At 39.5% G+C, this 22,484-nt stretch overlaps 2 protein-coding genes across 5 annotated transcripts in view; both read left to right on the forward strand.

Annotated features, from left to right (window-relative positions):
* Window positions 1–7,233, forward strand: part of LOC130921337 (inositol 1,4,5-trisphosphate receptor type 1) — a 156,628-nt gene extending 149,395 nt beyond the window's left edge. For all 4 annotated transcript variants that reach the window (XM_057845083.1, XM_057845085.1, XM_057845084.1 and 1 more), the window contains one exon: window positions 5,199–7,233. In XM_057845083.1, the coding sequence (XP_057701066.1) occupies window positions 5,199–5,285 (87 nt within the window). In that variant the 3' untranslated portion in view covers window positions 5,286–7,233. The remainder of the gene's footprint in view (window positions 1–5,198) is intronic.
* A 6,743-nt stretch (window positions 7,234–13,976) lies between these two features.
* On the forward strand, window positions 13,977–18,819 carry LOC130921338 (class E basic helix-loop-helix protein 40-like). Its single transcript, XM_057845089.1, has 5 exons — window positions 13,977–14,282; window positions 14,357–14,420; window positions 14,758–14,865; window positions 15,072–15,195; window positions 16,972–18,819. Exons 1-5 carry the CDS (start codon window positions 14,218–14,220, stop codon window positions 17,883–17,885), a joined length of 1,275 nt encoding a protein of 424 aa, XP_057701072.1. The 5' UTR covers window positions 13,977–14,217; the 3' UTR covers window positions 17,886–18,819.
* The last annotated feature ends 3,665 nt before the right edge of the window (window positions 18,820–22,484 follow it).

A 22,484-nucleotide genomic window follows, 5' to 3' on the forward strand; every position in this document is an offset into this window, starting at 1 on the left:
ATTATTTTCTTTAATGTACTGATAAACATTAGACTTTCATATATTTTAGATTCATTACACACAACTGAAGTACTTTAAGCCTTTTATTGTTTTAATATTGATGATTTTGGCAGAAAAGTCAAGAAAAAACATAAATCCCTATCTAAAAAAATGTTATCCGACCAATCCAATAAAGTGTTTTTTTTTTTTTTATACAAAAAAAGTCAACCGTCAATTGATTATATCAGCTATGCACTCAATACTTGGTCGGGAATCCTTTTGCAGAAATTACTGCTTCATTGCGGTGTGCCATGGAGGCAATCAGCCTGTGGCACTGCCGAGGTGGCCTATGGAGGCCCAGGATGCTTCAATAGCGGCCTTAAGCTCATCCACAGTGTTGGGTCTGGTGTCTCTCAACTTCCTCTTCACAATATCCCACAGATTCTCTATGGGGTTCAGGTCAGGACAGTTGGCAGGCCAATTGAGCACAGTAATGCCATGGTCAGTAAACCATTTACCAGTGGTTTTGGCACTGTAAGCAGGTGCCAGGTCGTGCTGAAAAATAAAATCTTCATCTCCATAAAGCTTTTCAGCAGATGGAAGCATGAACTGCTCCAAAATCTCCTGATAGCTAGCTGCATTGACCCTGTCCTTGATAAAACACAGTAGACAAACACCAGCAGCTGACATGGCACCCTAGAGCCTAGACCATTACTGAGTGTGGGTACTTGACACTGGACTTCAGGCATTTTGGCATTTCCCCAGGCTTCCTCCAAAGTCTGGCACCTTGATTTCCGAATGACATGCAAAATTTGCTTTCATCTGAAAAAAGTATTTTGGACCACTGAGCAACAGTCCAGTGCTGCTTCTCTGTAGCCCGAGTCAGGCGCTCCTGCTGCTGTTTCTCACACGCCTGTGCACGGTGGCTCTGGATGTTTCTACTCCAGACTCAAGTCCACTGTTTCTGCAGGTCCCCCAAGATCCGGAATCGGCCCTTCTCCACAGTCTTTCTCAGGGTGCGGTCACCTCTTCTGGTTGTGCAGCGTTTCCTGCCACACTTTTTCCTTCCCACAGACTTGCCACCGAGGTGCCTTGATACAGCACTCTGGGAACAGCCTATTCGCTCAGAAATTTCTTTCTGTTCTTGCTTGAGGGTGTCAATGATGGCTTTGTGGACAGAAGTCAGGTCGGCAGTCTTGTCCATGATTGCGGTTTAGAGTAATGAACCAGGCTGGGAGTTTTTAAAAGCCTCAGGAATCTTTCGCAGGGCTTTGACTTAATTCATTGATTCAGATGATTAGGTTAGCAGCTTCTTTAGAGTACCTTTTCATGATATGATAATTTTTTTGAGATTGGGATTTTTGGTTTTTCTTGACATTTTTGCCAAAATCATCAATATTAAAACAATAAAAGGCTTGAACTACTTCAATTGTGTGTAATGAATCTAAAGTATATGAAAGTCCAATGTTTTATATATGTAATGAATCTAAAATATATGAAAGTCTAATGTTTTATATACCGTATATATACACACACACACACACACACTCACTGTACAGGTCAAAAGTCTGGACACACCTCATTCAAATTATTTATTTATTTATTTATTTTTTGCTAGGTACATTATTCCACACATGTTCATTCATAGATTTTATTACCTTTCTGTGAGGATTTACAATGTAAATAAAGAAAACGCGCGAATGGGAAGGTGTGTCCAAACTTTTGGCCTGTACTGCATATTTTTTGTTTAAAAATCAAATATTGACATACAATAAAATATGGAAGACACTGTCGTGACGGTGATGTTTATTTAACATGTTTGTTTTTACAAAGGATATAACTACTGTAAGTGTAATTATGTGCTATTAGTAACAACTTAGTAGGTACCGTAGGTAAGATGTTCAGGGAAAAAGCTTGCCATACTCGGAAAATACACAGACTGCAATTTTAGATTAAGCATGCCCATTTTAGTTAACAGCATAAAAATCTTACTACAAAAATATTTTCAAATTGTTTACCAACATAATGCAGAAACTGAACAATATAAGGGCTAAAAATGTTTCTCTTTAAATTATAGTTCAAACAATAGGTGACATAAAGTATGTAAACTTCCCTTAAAAACCACCATAAGTTCAACAGAGTGTACATTTAAAAAAGAAAATGAAACAAATACTGAATATAAGACAAATGAAGATTACCTTACATAGATTTGTAACCAAAACAGTACTGTTAAAAATGTGAAAAGCAATGCTATCGAATAAGACAGTAAAAAAGGGCTTCTATCTCCTGATATGTTGAACAGCAAATAATAAGAATGAGTTTTAATATGGCGTTTATATTATGTTTAAACGGCTAAAGAGCATAAAATGACCTCATACAGTCGGAGCTCAACCAACAAATCGACGACTGAATTTTCATACTCTGTGTCAACATTTAAAGCTTGAAGTCACCAAAGTGCTAATAAAGTACATAGCTAATAAAGTGTTTTAGCCTCTTATCTTCCGATCATCCATCCTTTTGACTCACCCACCTTCTACTGTCATCGAGCTATAATGCTCTGTAGAGCAGAAAAATGTCCAGACAACAAGGCAACACAGTCTTCATACATCTGCAAGGGTCCAAGAGGACAAAAATAAGATAGTTGTGGAGGAGAAGAGTGGTTAGCTTCCCTAGCTTTGACTACTTCAATTCATACCAGCGGAACCATGTGATTGAGAGCGAGACACGAGGATAGCGGTGCGAAGTGAAGATCCATTTCATCGCCAAAATATTATGTCAGGCCATGCATAGACAAATGCTGTGTTCTAATGAGAACTTAATTCATCTTCAAATACAATAAAATACTAGAATAGAGGCCATAAATTGGATAAATGCCTGATTCTTGTAGCCTGGCTACAATACCCGTTGCTATGAGCAGAGAACGCAGTCAGCACGTTGAAAAGAAAAAAATGCTGACACTAATGACAACAAATGCTTTCATCGTAATGATGAGTTGTACTGAATAATAAAAGTTGCAAAATAAAGCCATTTTGTTTGTTTACTGTTTCATCAAAATAAATACTTGCAACCACGCCAGGGTGGAGAAAAAAGGTTGAGGATTACTAGGAAGTGATAAAGCAATATGGCTGCATATCTCGTGTACTATCCAGACACAAAGAAAGTACCAAAACATAGGCTGGTAAAGTTTGTGAACAAGGAAGTCATAGAAAAACAGACACGGACATTGACCTGAATCAAGATGAAGAATACAACATGATAAGGTTACCAAAAACTGATCAAACAAATGTAGAGGTCAAAAACAGAACTGAAGATCCTCTAGAACCAAGTGCACTTAGTGAGAGTCCAAAGTAAGTGACAAAATGTGAACTTGAGAGTAGAAGGTATCCCTCAAGAGAGAGGAGAAAACTGAGTCATTTAGAAGACCATAGCAGCAGACAGAGATAGTTATGGAATTCATACCACTGTAGACTACTGCTAAAGGATGGTAATTGGTATACCTCAAAAATATGAGGAGGCCATGAGTTCAAATGACTCAAAAGTATCTGAACCTTTTGGAATTTCTCACATTTCTGCATAATATCACCATCAAATGTGAGCTGATCTTTGTCAAAATCACACAGATGTAAAAACAGTGTCTGCTTTAACTAAAACCTCCCAAACATTTATAGGTTTTCATATCTTAATGAGTATAGCATGCAAACAATGACAGAAGGGACTTGAAGCCAATTTTTACCAAACAATTTAAGTCAGGTGTGTGCCCAATTACTGATGAGTGGCTTAAAGCTGCCCTGTCCACCATAAAACACACACCTGGTAAGAATTGACTTGATGAGAAACATTTTCCGATGTGCATCATGGCTCGGTCAAAAGAGCTGTCTGAATACCTACGATCAAGGATTGTTGATTTGTATAAAGCTGGGAAGAGATACAAAACCATCTCTAAAAGTCTGGATGTTCATCAGTCGACAATCAGAAAAGTTGTCTGCAAGTGGAGAGATTTTGGCACTGTTGCTTCTCTCCCAAGGAGTCGCCATGCACCAAAGATGACGTCATGAGTTCAGTGCAGAATACTCGTAGAGGTAAAAAAGAACCCTAGAGTGTCTGTTCAAGACTTACAGAAATCACTAGCACAGTCCAATATCTCTGTGCACACATCAACAATATGTACAACTATGGCCAAGAATGGTGTTCATGGGAGGACTCCACGGAGGAAGCCACTGCTGTCTAAAACAAAACATTGTTGCTCGTTTAATGTTCGCAAAAAGTCACTTGGGCACTCCACGGAAGTTTTGGGAAAATATTTTATGGAGTGCAACCAAAGTTGAATTGTTTGGGAGTAACACACAGTGTCATGTGTGGAGGAAAAATGGAACAGCTCCGCAACATCAACACTTCATCCCCACTGTGAAGCATGATGGAGGGAGCATCATGATTTGGGGCTGTTTTGCTACATCAGGGCCTGAACAACTTGCAATCATTAATGGAAGAATGAATTCAAATATTTATCAGGATGTTTTCCAGGAAAACCTGAGGCCGTCTGTCAGATAGTTGAAGCTAAAATGAGAATGGATGCTGCAACAAGACAATGATCCAAAACAGAAAGAAAATCAACTTCAGAATGGTTTCAGAAGAACAAAATACACATTCTGGAGTGGCCAAGTCAAAGTCCAGACTGCAACCCAATTGAGATGCTGTGGCATGACCTAAAGACAGCGATTCATGCCAGACATCCCAGGAATCTGACTGAACTACAGCGGTTTTCTAGAGAAGAATGGGCCAAGATTAGTCCTAATCGATGTGCCAGACTTATATGCAGCTACAGGAAGGGAAAGGGGCATTAGAGTCATCCGGCAAATGATCTCACTTTTTTATGGATGTAAAAGAGCCAAGCTGGACATAAATAAAGTTAGTAACAAAATATGCCAGATGACACATAGTCACAGCTGTCATAAGCATTCATTAATTCCCATGACAGTGTCATGTCATAATTATGACGATCTTATGACAGTCTTATGACACCGCTGTCAAATAAAGTGTTACCTATTAACCCAAATAAATCAATAAATAAGACTCACTGGACTATAAGCTGTTGGATTCAAAATGATGGGAAAAAGGAAGCGGCTTATAGTCCAAAAATTACGTTAGTTGTTTAACTCCTATAATACCCAAGGTTTATGAGGGGCTAAAACTGAATACAAGTGTCTTTTTTTTCTGTGCAGATGACAGAGCAGAGGAAGCAGAAGCAGAGAATTGGTCTTCTTGGTCATCCCCCTCACATGAACATCAACCCCCAGCAACCTGCTTGAGGGTCTTTTCCACAGTACTTAGGTTTCTTATTTGTTCAAAGAAAATGCCCAAATGTGCCGATCTCCGGCGTGCATTGAAGTCAATGAATTACAATGATTGTAGCACTTCACCAGGCGCTATTTTAGTATAGTGCAAATATGATTCAAGCATTATCAGATGTATGCTACTCATTGTTTGCTGAGTGCATGCACAGTAACTGTCCAACAAGTGCCTCGGGACCAGCTGAAAACAGTCATTTAAGCTTACTCAACTATAAGTCCCTCAGCATTCCACCAAGCTGAAACCATTCCAAAATTCTTCTAATTGTTGCAAAGAGAGATTTTCATCCATGTGGCCTTATACTGTATATTACGTGATGTTTTACCTGACATATCACCAAACGAGGGCCACCTTAATTTATAAGTTTGCTTAAATTTCACATTTACACAATTTGTTAATATAAAGCATCAAGAATACTTCACAAAATGGCTGTGAAAACTATTTTGGGATTTGTTGTTTACTTTTATAATTAATTTCGTAATATCAGTTATTTAAGAATAATGATGTGGCGTAGTATATTTTCACAAGGGGCGATCATAAATGTTAGTTTTGGTAAACAACTCTATCCTGGGCACTTTAAACCATATTTTTGGGCTGCAGTGCTCTTAGAACATGGTTAAGTCATGTGACATACTAACTGTGTGTCATGCTGTGTTTACTAAGACAATTTGAGCAATACGATAGAACCTCCCAAAAATTTGTGTTGATTTTTGTTTTGTTATAATCCTTTGCACACTATTATTTAACCTCCCTCTTAAGTCACTTAGTCCTTAACACTGATCTGTATCATTCCTTTTTTTATGTCACGCTAACAAAAGAACGACTGAGTATATGTGTAAGAGTGAGTTAGGAGGATTTACCAAAAAGAAATTTGCTGTGCTGCTTTAACCGTACAATTTCATAATACGTAGTTTTTGTCTGTATTGTACATTTTTTGGAATATATTTAAATAAACAAGCATGTACAACGTTCTAATAAAATTGAATTGTTGAAATGAACTTGGAAGAAACATGACAGCTAAAGGATATCAAATAAGATATTACATGCTGACAGACATATTGGTGCCATGCTTCAAAATTTATTTATTTATTTTTTTTAAATCAATGAAATGAAAACTTGACACATTACAGGGAGTCCCTGGGTTACGACCAGTGTTGGGAGTAACGCCGTTATTTTTTTCAGTAACGGGGTAATCTAACTAATTACTTTTTCCGCCTTTACAACGCCGTTACCGTTACTGACGGTCAAAAGCGGTGCGTTACTTACTCTGAATAAATTGAAGAAACTACCAGCCGTGTGGAGTCGACTCTCTGCTCTGTTGATTTGTCATCCAAGACTTGGGGTGCGTTCAGGTTCGAGAATAGCGCACGTACTTCTGACTCCAAGCTGTTTGTCCCTGCGCATTCAATTAGACAATGCTTTCCAAAGTTTGGTAACGTTTCTCTGTTTGCTACACCTGATGCTAGCCTCGTTCCCATCTCCCACTGTCAGCCAGCAATAATTCTGCTTCCATCTTGAGGACGGCAGACGCTTTGAAGGTGACGTGAATTGTCGGGAAACGAGCCTACCTAAATGAAGCCCCTCGAGAGATGCGATGGAAGTGATTGTGATTGGCTGAGGGTTAGTCATGTGTCGTGGTAAGCCAATCAGAGCCGGTGATTTCACAAGCAAACCGGAACAGCGCGTGCGGCAAACACACATGCGCAAAACAGATGCACAGGGTCTGGATGGCAGAGCATTCAGAAGAAAAATTGTCCTTTAAGAGGCGGAGATATAGACACTATTTCAAGTTTGTCGAAATGAAAGGAAAGAACCTGCATGTAATGTGTAATGTATGTCCCGGGGCAAAGCTTTTGTCGACATCTGTGGTAAGCAATTCAAAATTGCTGAAGCACCTAACAAGTTAACTACCTGTCTGTTCTTCTCTATTCCACTGACTCGAATACTGCTCAGAAAATTTCAAATTCTTTGACATACAACAACTCCTTTTTAAAATAACGGAAATAGTTACTTTCCCTGGTAACTACAGAAGTTACTTTTACTATAGAGTAATTCAGTTACTTACTCAGTTACTTTTTGGAAGAAGTAGTGAGTAACTATAACTAATTACTTTTTTAAAGTAACGTGTCCAACACTGGTGGCGGGCGACGTGAACATGGCTGATCGCGATCTTCTCATGTCAATCACACCTTGGGCCGCTATGGAAAATGGTGTTATGAATGGCCACAAAAAAAATTGAATATGACCCAAAAAAAATTGAATTTCTCCAGTAAAGGCTCGATGTTGTCTTTGATAGTCAAAGATTTTGGTTTGGCCTATTGGGTATTGCCAAATTCTATGATCAAACAATACATATCCTACAGTAAAATTAAAACGTGTGTAATTTTTTCATTTGATCTTTATCTTCATCACAGGAACTTTTTCTACTTATACTAATAGCATGGAATTATGTAATCGTTCTATTACTGGGTTCACCAAGTAAACGTCACAGCTTAGGGTGGAAAAACTTATGTCAACTTTTGTATTTAAAAACTGGTTATGCCTCCACGGGCAACTGTAACCTCAACCAAATGTTTCCGGTATTTGCAATCTTACCTGCACAACAGTCTTGAGCAATTTTGGATCGTTCCTCTTAAAGTCCAGCAATATTCTCGGGATGTCTGGTGTAAATTGCGCTCTTGACGTCATGCCGCGGACAGCATATTCTTTGTGTTGAGGTCAGGAGTCCTACTGGGCCTCTTGAGAAGGTGTATTTCTTCTCTTGAAAGCTGTCCAGTTTTTTTATTTGTGAGCTTTTGGTCATTGTCCTGCTCTGTCACCTATCTACTAGGAGTGGGTACCTCACGATACGATACGATTTGCGATATAAAGCTCACGATAACGAGCTACAACTAATTAACAGAAAAACCAGCTTCTCGTGTGAACTGGAATTAGTTAATCACTAGTAGACGTCCAGTCCGTTTGAACTGGGAGGGTGGCAGCGAATGATTCGCTGCCATCCCTCCCACTTCAAACGGATTGCACGTCTATGGCTGTCAGTGGCAGTCAATGCTAGGCAATTAGGTCATTTTGGGCCATTTAAAGTCTCACTGGAACAGCACCAAACAAAAGTTCCAGCATTATCACCTTGTCCAATGCAGGTTCTTGACTCTTGACACCTTGTCCAATGCAGATTCTTGACTCTAGAAAAGGTGATGATGCTGGAACTTTTGTTTGGTGCCGTTCCAGTGAGATTTACAAAGATGATTGCCTGAAGAAGACATCAAAATTCCCTCAGTCCTTGATGATATGGGGCTGCATGTCAGGCAAAGGCACTGGGGAGATGGCTGTGGTTAAATCTTCAATTAATGCAAAAGTTTACATTGAAATTTTAGACAACTTTCTTGTCCCTTCAATTGAAAATATGTTTGTCAGTTTCCAAGATGACAATGCATCATGCCACAGAGCTGAAACTGTTAAAGCATTCCTTGGAGAAAGACTCATCTGGATAATGTCATGGCCTGCAAATAGCCCAGATCCCAACCCTGTTGATAACTTGTGGTGGAAACTGAACAAAAATGGTCCACAGTAAGGCTCCGACCTGCAAGGATGATCTGGCAACTGCAATCAGAGAGTTGGCGCTAAATTGATGAAGAATACTTATCAAGTCCATGCCTCAGAGACTGCAAGCTGTCATAACAGCCAGAGGTGGTGCTACTAAATACTAGAGATGTGTTTTGACTGTTATTTCTATGTTTGTTTCTCATGATTCCATATTTTTTTCCTCAGAATGGAGTGATTCCTTATATATTTCCCTGCACTTGCTCTATAAAATTAACATTTACTGACCACCACAATGTTTTTTATTAATTTTAGTGATTCTGAATGCTAAAGAGTTGCGCTTTTGAACTAATTCATTATTTTTTCAAGCTTTCTATCTGAGTTTGTTCTACATGATAAATCCTTTTTAGAACGATATCTCGATTCTTGGCAGGAGCATATCTTCAGAAGAGGCTTCCTCCTGGGGTGACAGCCATGCACACCAATTTGATGTAGAGTGCGGCGTATGGTCTGAGCACTGACAGGCTGACCCCCCACCTCTTCAGTCTCTGCCGCAATGCTGACAGCACTCCTGTAATGAGTCACATGAGATTTTGGAGGGAAAATGACCAGCAGTACTCAATTTGGACATTTAGGGATGTACGTATTTACTAAGGGGTGTACTCACTTTTGTTGACAGGGGTTTAGATATTAATGGATATATTTTGGGTTAAGGGGGAAATAAATGAACTCTATTATATAAGCTGCACACAGACAACTTTTCATTGTGTCAAAGTGTCATTTTGTCAGTGTTGTCCCATGAAAAGATATACTTAAATATCTGCAGAAATGCGAGGGGTGTACTCACTTTTGTGATACACTGTATTGCTGTATCAGCAGCTAGTTAGAAACGCAAGTTTGAATTGCTGTTGTTGAAGATGAAACTGATTTAATTTCATTTTTATTTTAGTTTTAATTCCGCAAGTGTTTGTCATGAGCAGTTGAATAAAGTCAGCAAACCACACGGACGTCTGACATCGTCATCTCGGAGCTTAGCTCGCTGTCTAGCTAGGACTTGGCGAGGACGGTACAATGACGTATAATACATATTTTTGGATAGTTATTTTGAGATTATTGGGGTATTTAAAAGGTTAATTCTTATTTACGCGGAAGTTCGGGTTACGTCGCCAGCATAAGAACTGAACTCTTTTGTAACCTAGGGACTGCATTTTTTTTTTAATGTAGTCTAATGCAGGGGTTTTCAACCCAGTCCTCAAGGCACACTGTGGGTCCTGGTTTTTGTTCCAGCCGATCCAGCAGAGACAGTTGAACCAATGAGGCTTCTGCTAAAATAAGCCACACCTGACTGCAATCAACTGATTGCACTTGTAAAACACCAGATTGGGGAAAAAATGTTGTCATCTTGTTTGGTAGGAATGAAATACTGCACCCACAGTGGGCCTTTGTGGAATAGGTTGGGGACCCCTGCTCTAGGGCAGTGATGTTTTGGGGCTGTCATTGGGCAACACGGACTTTCAACTCTCTCCTCACCCCGTGGCGTCAAAATTATAACAAGAACGGGGAGCAAAAATCCCAGAACCACACGGGGGGACCTAGTGAATGACCTACAGAGAGCTGGGACCACAGTAACAAAGGCTACTATCAGTAACACAATGCGCCGCCAGGGACTCAAATCCTGCACTGCCAGACGTGTCCCCCTGCTGAAGCCAGTACACGTCCAGGCCCGTCTGCGGTTCGCTAGAGAGCATTTGGATGATCCAGAAGAGGACTAGGAGAATATCTTATGGTCAGATGAAACCAAAATAGAACGTTTTGGTAGAAACACAGGTTCTCGTGTTTGGAGGAGAAAGAATACTAAATTGCATCCGAAGAACACCATACCGACTGTGAAGCATGGGGGTGGAAACATCATGCTTTGGGGCTGTTTTTTCTGCAAAAGGACCAGGACAACTGATCTGTGTAAAGGAAAGAATGAATGGGGCCATGTATCGAGAGATTTTGAGTGACAATCTCCTTCTGTCAGCAAGGGCATTGAAGATGAGACATGGCTGGGTCTTTCAGCATGACAATGATCCCAAACACACAGCAAGGGCAACAAAGGAGTGGCTTCGTAAGAAGCATTTCAAGGTCCTGGAGTGGCCTAGCCAGTCTCCAGGTCTCAACCCCATAGAAAATCTGCGGAGGGAGTTGAATGCCCGTGTTGCCCAACGATAGCCCCAAAACATCACTGCTCTAGAGGAGATCTGCATGGAGGAATGGGCCAAAATACCAGCAACAGCGTGTGAAAAGCTTGTGAAGAGTTACAGAAAACGTTTGGCCTCCGTTATTGCCAACAAAGTGTATATAACAAAGTATTGAGATGAACTTTTGGTATTGGCCAAATACCGGTACTTATTTTCCACCATGATTTGCAAATAAATTCTTAAAATAAAATCAAACAATGTGATTTTCTGTTCTTTTTTCTCCATATTCTGTCTCTCATGGTTGACGTTTACCCATGTTGACAATTACAGGCCTCTCTCATATTTTCAAGTGGGAAAACTTGCACAATTAGTGGTTGACTATTTATTTGTCCCACTGTATATCATTGTTTTAAGTGGGATTAGTGCAGACTGTGTAAGTATATTTGTGTAATTTATCCAAACCTATGATCATATTTCATGATGCGAAAAATAAACGAATGAATCCGCAAAATCAGCGGAATCCATAGCCCTTCTTATACAACAGTAGTGCTGTAAAGTGAAGAGGACTCCTTCTCCTGTACACGTCATAGCGCCATCTTCCTCAATGCAACACCGAAGCCGGAAGTCTGTCATTTTCGTAGCGCGGGATCATCCAAGTGGTCCATTTCATTCAGGAGCATAAAATAATAGTATTATGAAATAAACATGCTTTTTTGTGTCATAGGCACTTTAAGGTTATCGTACAGCCAGAATATCATACCGGCACATTTCTAACACCAAGTGTTGCTTTAAATTAATGTGTCACTAGTAGGTGTCCAATCCGTTTGAACTACGACCGCCCTCCCAGTTCAAATTGATTGGACGTCTGTTGCAGTCAATGGCAGCCAATGAGTTAAAATGGATTTGACATAGCCCATAATGGCAGTGAATGCGTTAATACCACCCTCAGAGTGTCATTCAACACGAAGCTTATATAATGTTTGTAGAGCTATAATTATTTGATATGTATTGGCAGCATAAGCGGATTTTAAGGGGGGCCAGGCCCCCCCCGGTGGCCGAAAAGTGTGATTGCATGAAATTGACTTACCTATATAAAGAAAAGTTGTAAATCAATAAAACTGCTACAAAAATGAATAAAATGAACAAAAAAATATATTTTTCTAATGGGTCAAAATTATTTTTTCGAACAGATTATGTGACTAGCACCTTAGACGGTCATTTACTTTACATATAATTTTCAAAACAATTTTTTAACATTTTTCTAATGATTTTTTTTCTTTGAAAATATTTTTGTGTTCAAATGCAAATTTTTCAATCTCAAAATATTTTTTTCGCATTGAAAAACGTTTGAAATTTTATTTTTTGATTGAAGTGATTTTTCTTTTTGAAAATATATATATTTTGAAGCAACTTATTTTTTGATTGGCTAGGACGTTTTTGTCTTTATTATTCAATGTCCTAGCAAACACAAATCAACATGAATTCAATAAAAAAAAAACTTGACTCCAATAAAAAAATAATAATAATAATCAAAGAAAAATAGCTTTCACATACATTTTTTTTGAGTTTCAAATTTGTTGTTGCATTCAAAAACATTTTTTGTATTGAAGCGACTTTTTTTGATTGAAAATATATATTTTGATTGAAGCAACTTTTTTTTGATTGAATAATAAAGACGCAAATTTACCTCCATATGGTTCCGCTCCGGGGATACAAATTTTGACTGGGGTAACTAAGCAATCTGATTTAGAATTCCCCTCAAGAATGATGGGAAACAAAAAACGCTCATTGTCAGCTTATTATTATAAATATTCTTGTAAGTTAATTTTATTGCTGACACTGTGTTTCGGGGTCCTCAACATGTTGTGCCCCCCCTGCCCCAAAAGTCAAACTCCGCCTATGATTTCACATAGCCCATAATGGCAGTGAATGAGTTAATACCATTCAACATAAAGCTTATACAATGTTTGTAGAGCTAAAATGATTTGATGTGTATTGGCAGGTGAACCTTGTTTTGGGATTAGTTTATTCTATGTAGTGCAACTATAGTGCAACTGGTTGCCGAAGTAGTGAAAAAAAAAACTGAGTACAATTTAGTTCACGTTGTATAAATCCGTACCTATGACAACCTTCCTCATGTGTGCGTGCACATGCATGATCCCTGTGGCCACCTGCTTTTGGGGAGGGTTAAACGATGCCCCGGAGCCTGAAGGCAGGTGTCGCCTTGTGTTGAATATGCTCAGCAGGCTCGCTGTTGTGCCATGAGGAGACCAACGTGACAGGCAACACGCACCGCCTCACAACACAAACAGGCTCGTCCACGCAAGGGTGCACGTGTCTGCACGCGAGGTGTCAGAGCTTCCATTAGATCTTGATTGTAAGAGCAGATGATGCGTTAGGGAAAGGGAATATTGTGAGTGTAGCGAGTTGGTATTTTTTCCCTTAAATATATGATTTAACTAATTGGCTGCCATTGACGGCGTTTGACGTCCAATCCATTTTGACTAGGAGGGCTTTCAGCGATCATGGCATTGAAAGATGAGCATTCACAGCGAGACCTCTCAGTTTAAATAAATTGCACGTTTAGCGTTGACAATAGCATGCAATGTAAGAAATTAAATCTTTAGGTGTCAAGATCAGTCATGTCAAGATAGTTTTTCGTGGGTACGTGTCCACGTTTCCGTCGTGTCCAAATCCGTCGACTGGCGTAGACGTGAGGGTTCGCCTCCCAGCCAGCACGTTTCGTTCGTCGTGGTTCTCCCTGCCTTGTTTCTATACACTTCAGCATGGTGGTACACGGGATCGGCTCGACCCCGCCTACTCCTCTGACGTCAGCGCCTTCCGCCCACTAAGGCGCCTTGTCTGGAGCGAGTAGGCGGGGCTCGCGCCGAGAAGACAGCGCCGCTTGACACGTGAGCCTCATGTGACAGAGCTGGGTCAGGCTGAGCGGACAAGCGGACGGAGTTTATTTCTCTCGTGGATCCCTCAGCCCCAACTCCCTCCTTTACCTACACGACGTGGAAGACCCGCCAAGACACCTTTTGGGGACAAAATAGCGTCACCTTTGAATGAGACACTTGGCGGGCGTTTTTTAAGTGCAAACTTGCCGCAAACTTTTTCATTCAAATCGGGTGCACATTTGATCGGGGGGGTGAAAAGCGTCAAGAATATGGAGCGAATCCCAAGCGCACAACCTCCTCCTCTGGCCAAGGCTGATCTCACAGACATGCACGGGTAAGTTACCCTAAAAATTGACCGGTCGTGTGACGTGAATGCATATTTCTATAAATATTGACTCATTTCTGCAGCATGGATTTTCCCATGTACGCGTATAAACCAAGGCGAGGAATGAAGAGAGGAGAAGAGAGCAAGGTATGTTTTTTTTTTTTTTTTTTTAAATTATAATGGGGGAAAATATATTAACGCAATACCTGTGATAGATGTACAATTCATTTTAACAGTGAATTCTTATGTTTCAGTGCCATTGACGGCACTAGACGTCCAATAATGGATTGGACGTCTAGTGCCGTTAATGGCAACCTATGAGTTAAGAACATAGCGTTTGAAGGGCGTGGGAGAAACGGGTCTGGCAGGCAGCAGTCGTGTACTGTAGTGTAATAGAGGCTTGACCTAATTCCTGCTATGACATAACCGCTCATGGAGGGGGGGAAACAAGCCGCGCTGACTTTGTGACGTTTTCTCTTGCCAGGAGACCTACAAGTTGCCTCATAGACTCATTGAGAAAAAGCGACGTGATCGGATAAACGAATGCATTGCTCAGTTAAAAGATCTATTGCCAGAGCACCTGAAACTTACGGTAAGTTTTTATTTTATTTTTTTATATTGACTTTCTTGCGAGTAGTGTGATTCATTCTGTTGACGCGCCATCTAGTGGCTCTGCACAGCTATTACATTGAGTGTCTAATTAACAGGATGGAATTAACAGTTGCTTCCTCAGACAGTGGAACAGTTTATCCAATTTTGAGACAACTTTTGACAATCGTCTCTTGATTTCTCTTCCAGACTTTGGGACATTTGGAAAAGGCTGTGGTTTTGGAGCTCACACTCAAGCATGTGAAGACCCTCAGTACACTACTGGAGCAGCAGCAGCAGAAGATTCTTGCCCTGCAGAGTGGCATGCATATTGGTAAGTAAGATGCATGAGTGTTAATCATTGTTGATACTGTCAATGGAAACTCGGACTAGAAGTAACCTAGACGGCGGGATTTTAAGAACAGGATTTAAATTAATAATTTGGGGGGGGGGGGGGGGGGGTAAATCAAGAAGTGGGTAAAAATTATAGCTTTGTCTGAATTTTAAATATTAGCCAACAAGTAAATGTGCAGAAATTATAGGTAATATTTACATTTATATATATATTTTTTAAAATGACAAGCTCATCTAGTATCTAAAAATGATCAAAAGTCACATCTCGCCTTCATGGCATCTTGTTAATTTAACTATAAGTTCATGTATCACTACGAGGTAGCAGAACCATGTGACTTCCCCCAACCAATCAATAAAGATAACTGGAAAATATAGTGCTAAAACTAAATGCTGTTTTAATAAATAAAGTATTACTACTGGTATTACCACAACTGTTGGTACTACGACTTATACCACTTATGGAAATAGTAATTAAGATTTTAGAAATGTAGTTTCTCATTAGACAAAAGGCTTCATATTAGGGCTGTCAAAATTATCGCGTTAACGGGCGTTAATTAAGTTTTTTAAATTAATCACATTAAAATATTTGACGCATTTAACGCACATGCCCCGCTCAAACAGATTAAAATGACAGCAAAGTATCATTTCCACTTGTTACTTTTGTTTTTTGGTGTTTTGCCACCCTCTGCTGGCGCTTGGGTGTGACTGATTTTATGGGTGTCAGCGCCATAATTATTATTGACATCAACAATTGTGAGCTACTAGTTTATTTTTTGATTGAACATTTTATAAACTTTATTAAAACAAAAACATTAAGAGGGGTTTTAATATAACATTTCTATAACTTGTACTAACATTTATCTTTTAAGAACTACAAGTCTTTCTATCCATGGATCACTTTAACAGAATGTTAATAATGTTAATGCCATCTTGTTGATTTATTGTTATAATAAACAAATTCAGTACTTATGTACAGTATGTTGAATGTATATATCCGTCTTGTGTCTTATCTTTCCATTCCAACAATAATTTACAGAAAAATACTGCATATTTTATAGATGGTTTGAATTGCGATTAATTACGATTAATTGATTTTTAAGCTGTGATTAACTTGATTAAAAATTTTAACCGTTTGACAGTCCTACTTCATATGTATGATAATATTTTTCCGCAATCAAACCCAAGAATTGCCAAGCATTTCATAGACAAATGACTTTTTGGTTATTGTAAAAAAAAATGAAATAAAAAAAATAATAAAAAAAAGGGTTAGCAAGTATTCTATTTTAATGATTAATAAGTTATATTATTTTTTAATACATTTTTTATCATTATAAATGGTTATAAATTGTTACATTAATAAAAACTAAATTAATGAAATTAAAATGAATAAAAACAGAAGTACACACTGGTTATGGCCCAAAGTAACAAGTAAAGTGGATTTTCTTTCATAGTATTGAACTCATTACCTGCCATTTGCAGCAATAGACATCCAATTCATTTAAACCAGCAAACTGGCTGTGACTGCTCATGTGTTAAATCATAATTCAATAAAGTTTTTTGCACAATAACATTAAATTTAAATTGTACATGAATACTTATTTATAAACAAAGTTCTAATGGAAAATTGCAAATGTGTTGTACAAAGTACTTAAAAATTAAAAGCACTGTAAAAAAATTTTTTTGCTTCACCCACTGATGTCAATAAATGTCAATTAGGACACTGTTTAACAAGCATGGCTTCTTACTGTATTTACAGAGCAACCTATTGTGAACCAAGAGAAGAACGAAGAGATGTTCCGCTCTGGTTTCCACATGTGCGCCAAGGAGATTCTTCAGTATCTCGCCAGTCGTGAGAGCGACGGCGACTTCGCCCCGTCACATGTCATCAATCACCTTCACAAGTTAGCCGCTGACGTGCTCCAAAGTCCAAAGCGACCCCGCACTCCCCTCAGCCCCCCGCCTGAGGAAATCCCCACCTACAGCCAGCACCAAACCCACAAGGAGACACCGACCAGTTTACCCCCTAAACCCAGCGAGGGCTACGGGAGAGTGCCGGTCATCCAGCGGGCACACGCTCCACCCAGTGGAGAGCAGAGCGGCAGTGACACTGATACAGACAGCGGCTACGGAGGAGAACTGGAGAAGAATGAATGCGGTGCCCGAGAGAGGCATCCTAATTACTACGGCCAGGAGGGCAAGCTGATGAAACGTAGCGCAGCTGAGAGGCAGAGCACCGACGTCAAGCGGGAAGACGACGAGCCGAGGCACAAACGAGCCCGGGCGGAGTCGTCCGAAGATGAAATGCTCTCAGGTGGCGAATCCTCAGCCTCTTCCTCCAGTGGTTATGGCAGCTATATGAGCGTCTCTCCCAACCATCCGCCACCACCCCCGCATCCTCTCTGCATGCCCTTCTACCTCATTCCCCCTTCAGCCGCCGCCACCTACCTGCCTATGCTAGAGAAATGCTGGTACCCGGGTGCCATGCCTATGCTGTACCCTGGCATGGGCGGCTCTGCCACAGCCATCCCCAGCGAGAGACCACCGCAGATGGTCATGTCTCCAAGGGGAGGCTCTCCAGCTCCAGCCATGTCTCAGACACCCATGGACTCACCAGCCCTTCTACAGGCACTAAAGCAGGTACCCCCCATCAACCTGGAAACCAAAGACTGAGAGAACACGGCCGCTGAGTTGTTACATTAGGAGAGAGAACATGACTGAGCCGTCCTGTAATCCATCACGTCGTTTCTCTACTTTGTTCCTCATCCTGGAATTCATGTGGCAATCAAAAAGACGAGAAAGTGGTGGAAAAGTGCTCATTTTCTGTTCGTCCACGCGTGGATAATGGAAATGGCTGAATGTTAGTGCAAATGGACCTTACACGCGCGCACACTTGATTGAATGTAAAGAAAGACATGTTTCAGATGCTGCTGTTTGAGTCAAAAACGCTGACAACACTGGCGCATTTCACTTGTAGCTTTTGTGGTAGAGACATGCGGTTTTTATGTACTAGAAAATCGTCGCACCAAATTTGAAAAGATTTCACCCAAAGTTTGTCGCCTATTGTCTGTCACCGCCACCGTTATCGCTTAAAGTCTCGACACCGTGATGACCGCACTGAATGCCAAGTCATTCATTCACAGTCGCTCTGGATTTTAATGTAATTATTGTGAATAGACTTCTTGTACATTTCTATTTTTGATACCTGCTCACATACTCTCGTCCACAGAGCTAGGAGGAAGGACGGAGTGTGTGAAGTGTGGCGTACTCAGAGTGTGTACATACTGTAGCAGAGTGCTGGACCTGGTCTGCATACTCAACATGTTTCTGCTCAAGTCAAACCTGGCGTTTGTTCTTGCTGTTGCCTTTTTACTTGTGAAAAGCTGAGAAGTCTCAGATGTTTATTCTCTGTAACTCTTATGAATCCCAGAACGTGGTGAGGGGAAGAAAAGTGAATGTAAACGTTTTACCAGAAGATTAGTTTTCTAATAGAGAGAGGTACTTGAGATTTTATATTTTGGGACCTACATGAAAGATGATTGCTGTTTGTACATATTTTGTCTATAACTGTTCATATACAGTATGTAAGTGTAATAAAGTATTTTTTTTCCTGTGGAAAATGTCTGACTATGTTGTAACAGCGCAATTTTGATGCAACTCTAGGGTGGCTTGTGCAGCCGGCACATTCATGTTACACAGGGACACTTATGTAAGTCTGCATTCACAGCCCAGATCTCCTGATAAACCGTCTGTGGCCACTAATAGAAATGCAAGAGGACACATGCTTTTTAGAAAACGCCTCGTGTCTTTGGCTGAAGCACCCTGTAATGGCTGACACAACTGGTAATATACACACAAAATAAGTGTGATTTTTGTTTTCAGCACAACAAATTTGATTAACATAATCAGGGTCATTCTACCAGTACATTGAATTATCTTAACATTGGCTGCAAAGAGTACAATTACATAAACAATTCAGTGCTTTCAATACTGCAGGTCATGGCAACACAACGTAAAGCATTTAGGACAAAAACTAAAGTTCCTAGTGATGTTAAACTCAAGCCCAGTTAAGTACTGCTTGTTATATTGAAGTACCGTATTGGCCCGAATATAAGACGGCCCTGATTATAAGACGACCCCCTCTTTTTCAAGACTCAAATTTTAAAAAAGGCTTTTTGAACACCAAATTAATTTTTATACAGAAAATAATTACAGTGCATCTGACACAAATGATTATAATATATTTGAGAGAAAAAGCATGTTATTTTGCCTCATTCAAATCGTAATATCTGAACATTTAAATATCATAAACAAAGTTTAAGGGGGCGCTTGTGGGCCAGGCACCCCTTGGTGGCCGAAAAGTGTCATTGCATGTCATTGACTTTCCTATAGAGCCTACCCACGTACCACGTGCTCGCTGTATGGTTCCGCCCACTTGTCCGTCATTTTGACTCTGTATTAGCATTGTTTTCAATTGATGGCGGAATTTAAAATGCATTTCATGGAAGACCCGGTGCTTTCTGATGCCGCAAACTCACTGGATCTGTTGCATAAAAGGCGTTATGTGGAAAAGCTTCGTTCTATACAGTCGCCAGATCCATATTTGATGCCTAGATCGATGATTTTTGACCGGCTGCCTTCACCGTCTCTGCCTGACCCTGATATTTACAACTATCTTGTCCACACAAAATCAGCCTATTCTCACGAAAGTTTGAAAAACTTTAAGAGCTTGGAGGCTTATAAATGCTACGTTGCTGGTTGGGTGAAACAGGTCCTCGTACACGAAAATTCGGCAGGAATCTTGTGCTCGGAAGGTGAGTTACGAAATTTTCAATTCAAAATCTTTTGTTCTTGCTAACATCCACTGTCAAGTCTAATGTATTTCATGTCATTTGTCAATGGAGCTAGGGCTTTTAATGTTTATATGGTTTAGCGATAGCACTCACTACATACATACGTGTATGTTGTCGGCGATTAGCCTAGCAATGATCTTAATTGTGGTTATTTGTCAGCCCCGTAGACGAGGCCAGTTTCTTTCACTTGGTACCAGCTAAATATTATTAAAAAAATAACGATGGTGGAAGAAAGGGAAGTCACAAACATCTTGAATTTGAAACTATGTCGTACTACGTCGTATGTTGTCGGCGATTAGCCTCGCAGTGATCTTAATTGTGGTTATTTGTCAGCCCCGTAGACGAGGCCAGTTTCTTTCACTTGGTACCAGCTAAATATTATTCAAAAAATAACGATGGTGGAAGAAAGGGAAGTCACAAACATCTTGAATTTGAAACTATGTCGTACTACGTCGTATGTTGTCGGCGATTAGCCTAGCAATGATCTTAATTGTGGTTATTTGTCAGCCCCGTAGACGAGGCCAGTTTCTTTCACTTGGTACCAGCTAACTATTATTGAAAAAATAACGATGGTGGAAGAAAGGGAAGTCACAAACATCTTGAATTTGAAACTATGTCGTACTACGTCGTATGTTGTCGGCGATTAGCCTAGCAATGATCTTAATTGTGGTTGTCAGGCCAAAACCCTCTAAATATATATTAAATGCATCTTACCGGATATAAAATGACTACTACATAGTCTGTGGTGATTTTTTGGTGTCCAGTTTTCACGTCGAATTGCAGCCGTCCATTTTTGCTCTCCTCTTTGGATCCCTCGGAATACGGTAAAACTTCAAGTCTCTCCTTCCATCTTCTCTGTTAGTGCAACCAACAGCCACTCACGCCTTCACCATTTTGATTATTAATGTTAAGGAGCAGAAAAACACGCCGTAAATAGGAGAAATGTACATAGCCGTAACAGGTTAACACTATGTTTTGACGGACAAGTGGGCGGAACCATACAGCGAGCACGTGGTACGTGGGTAGGCTCTATATACATATAAAAGTTGTAAAGCAAGAAAACAAACAACAAAAATGAATGAACTAAACAAAAAAAATTTTTTTTATAATGGGTCAAAATTATTTTTTGAACAGATCATGTGACTAGCACCTTAGTCATTTGCTTTGCATATTATTTTCAACAACAACAACAACAACAAAAATAGGCTTGTTCAAATTTATTTTTCAAATGTTTTTTCTTTGAAAATATTTTTTTGATTGAAGCAACTTTTGGGGATTGAATGATTTAGACACAAATGTCCTACCCATAATATGGCCCAAACACAAAAAGGATTGCTAAAATCAAAGAAAACTTTTTAAATTAAAAATGAAGTGTTCAAATGCAATTTTTTGAGTCTAAAATATTTTTTCGCGTTCAAAAACTTTTTTTTTATGATTCAAACGTTCAAATTCAAATTTTTTTTTTTTTATTGAAGTGATTTTTCTTATGAAAATACTTTTTTTTTTGTTTGAAGCAACTTAATTTTTTGATTGAATAATAAAGACACAAATGCCCTAGCCAAAATATGGCCCAAACACAAAACAACATTACTTCAATGAAAAAAGTTGCTTCAATCAAAAAAAAAAAAAAAAAAAAAAAAAAAAAAAAAAATTACTTAAATAAAAATAATAATAAAATAGCTTTCAAATGCAATTTTTTGGGTTTCAAATTTATTTTTGCATTCAAACACATTTTTTTGATTGAAGTGACTTTTTTATTGAAAAGATATATTTTGATTGAGGCAACTTCTTGTTTTGATTGAAGCATTTTTTTTGATCGAATAATGAAGACACAACTCTACCTCCATATGGTTCCGCCCAGGGGATACAATTTGTGACTCAGGTAACTACATTGGCACGACACCGGCGGGCGTACCATATTGAATGGATGATGATCTTGGTGAAAAGTATAGCTGTCCTGCCAGCAGCCCGATTTAGAATTCCCCTCAAGGATAATGGGAGACAAAAAAACCCCCCGCTCATTTTCAACTTATTATTATAAATTCTTGCGTTTCGGGGTCATTAACATGTTGTGCCCCCCCCCCCCGCCCCAAAAGTCAAACTCCGCCTCTGTTTAAATATGTAAACTAAAGTGCAATCACATTCGTAAATGAATGGCTTCTGGTTTTTGAAATGTAAATAAACCAATCTATTGTGATAAAACAACAAAATTGCAATAACTGTGATGAGGTGGCATATAAGTTGTATACAGAATTTGGGGGAAAAAAATTACGGTTTCCCGGAAATTTACCAAAAACTTTCCCATTCATTTTCAATGAGAAAAAATCCCATTCACTTCTAATGGGATTTCCAATGGAATTTACATTACATTGACGCCATTGACGGCTATGCATGTCGGATTCCATTGGTGCCTATGTAA

The sequence above is a fragment of the Corythoichthys intestinalis genome, chromosome 9 (genome assembly GCF_030265065.1).
Source record: "Corythoichthys intestinalis isolate RoL2023-P3 chromosome 9, ASM3026506v1, whole genome shotgun sequence".
Lineage (NCBI taxonomy): Eukaryota > Metazoa > Chordata > Actinopteri > Syngnathiformes > Syngnathidae > Corythoichthys > Corythoichthys intestinalis.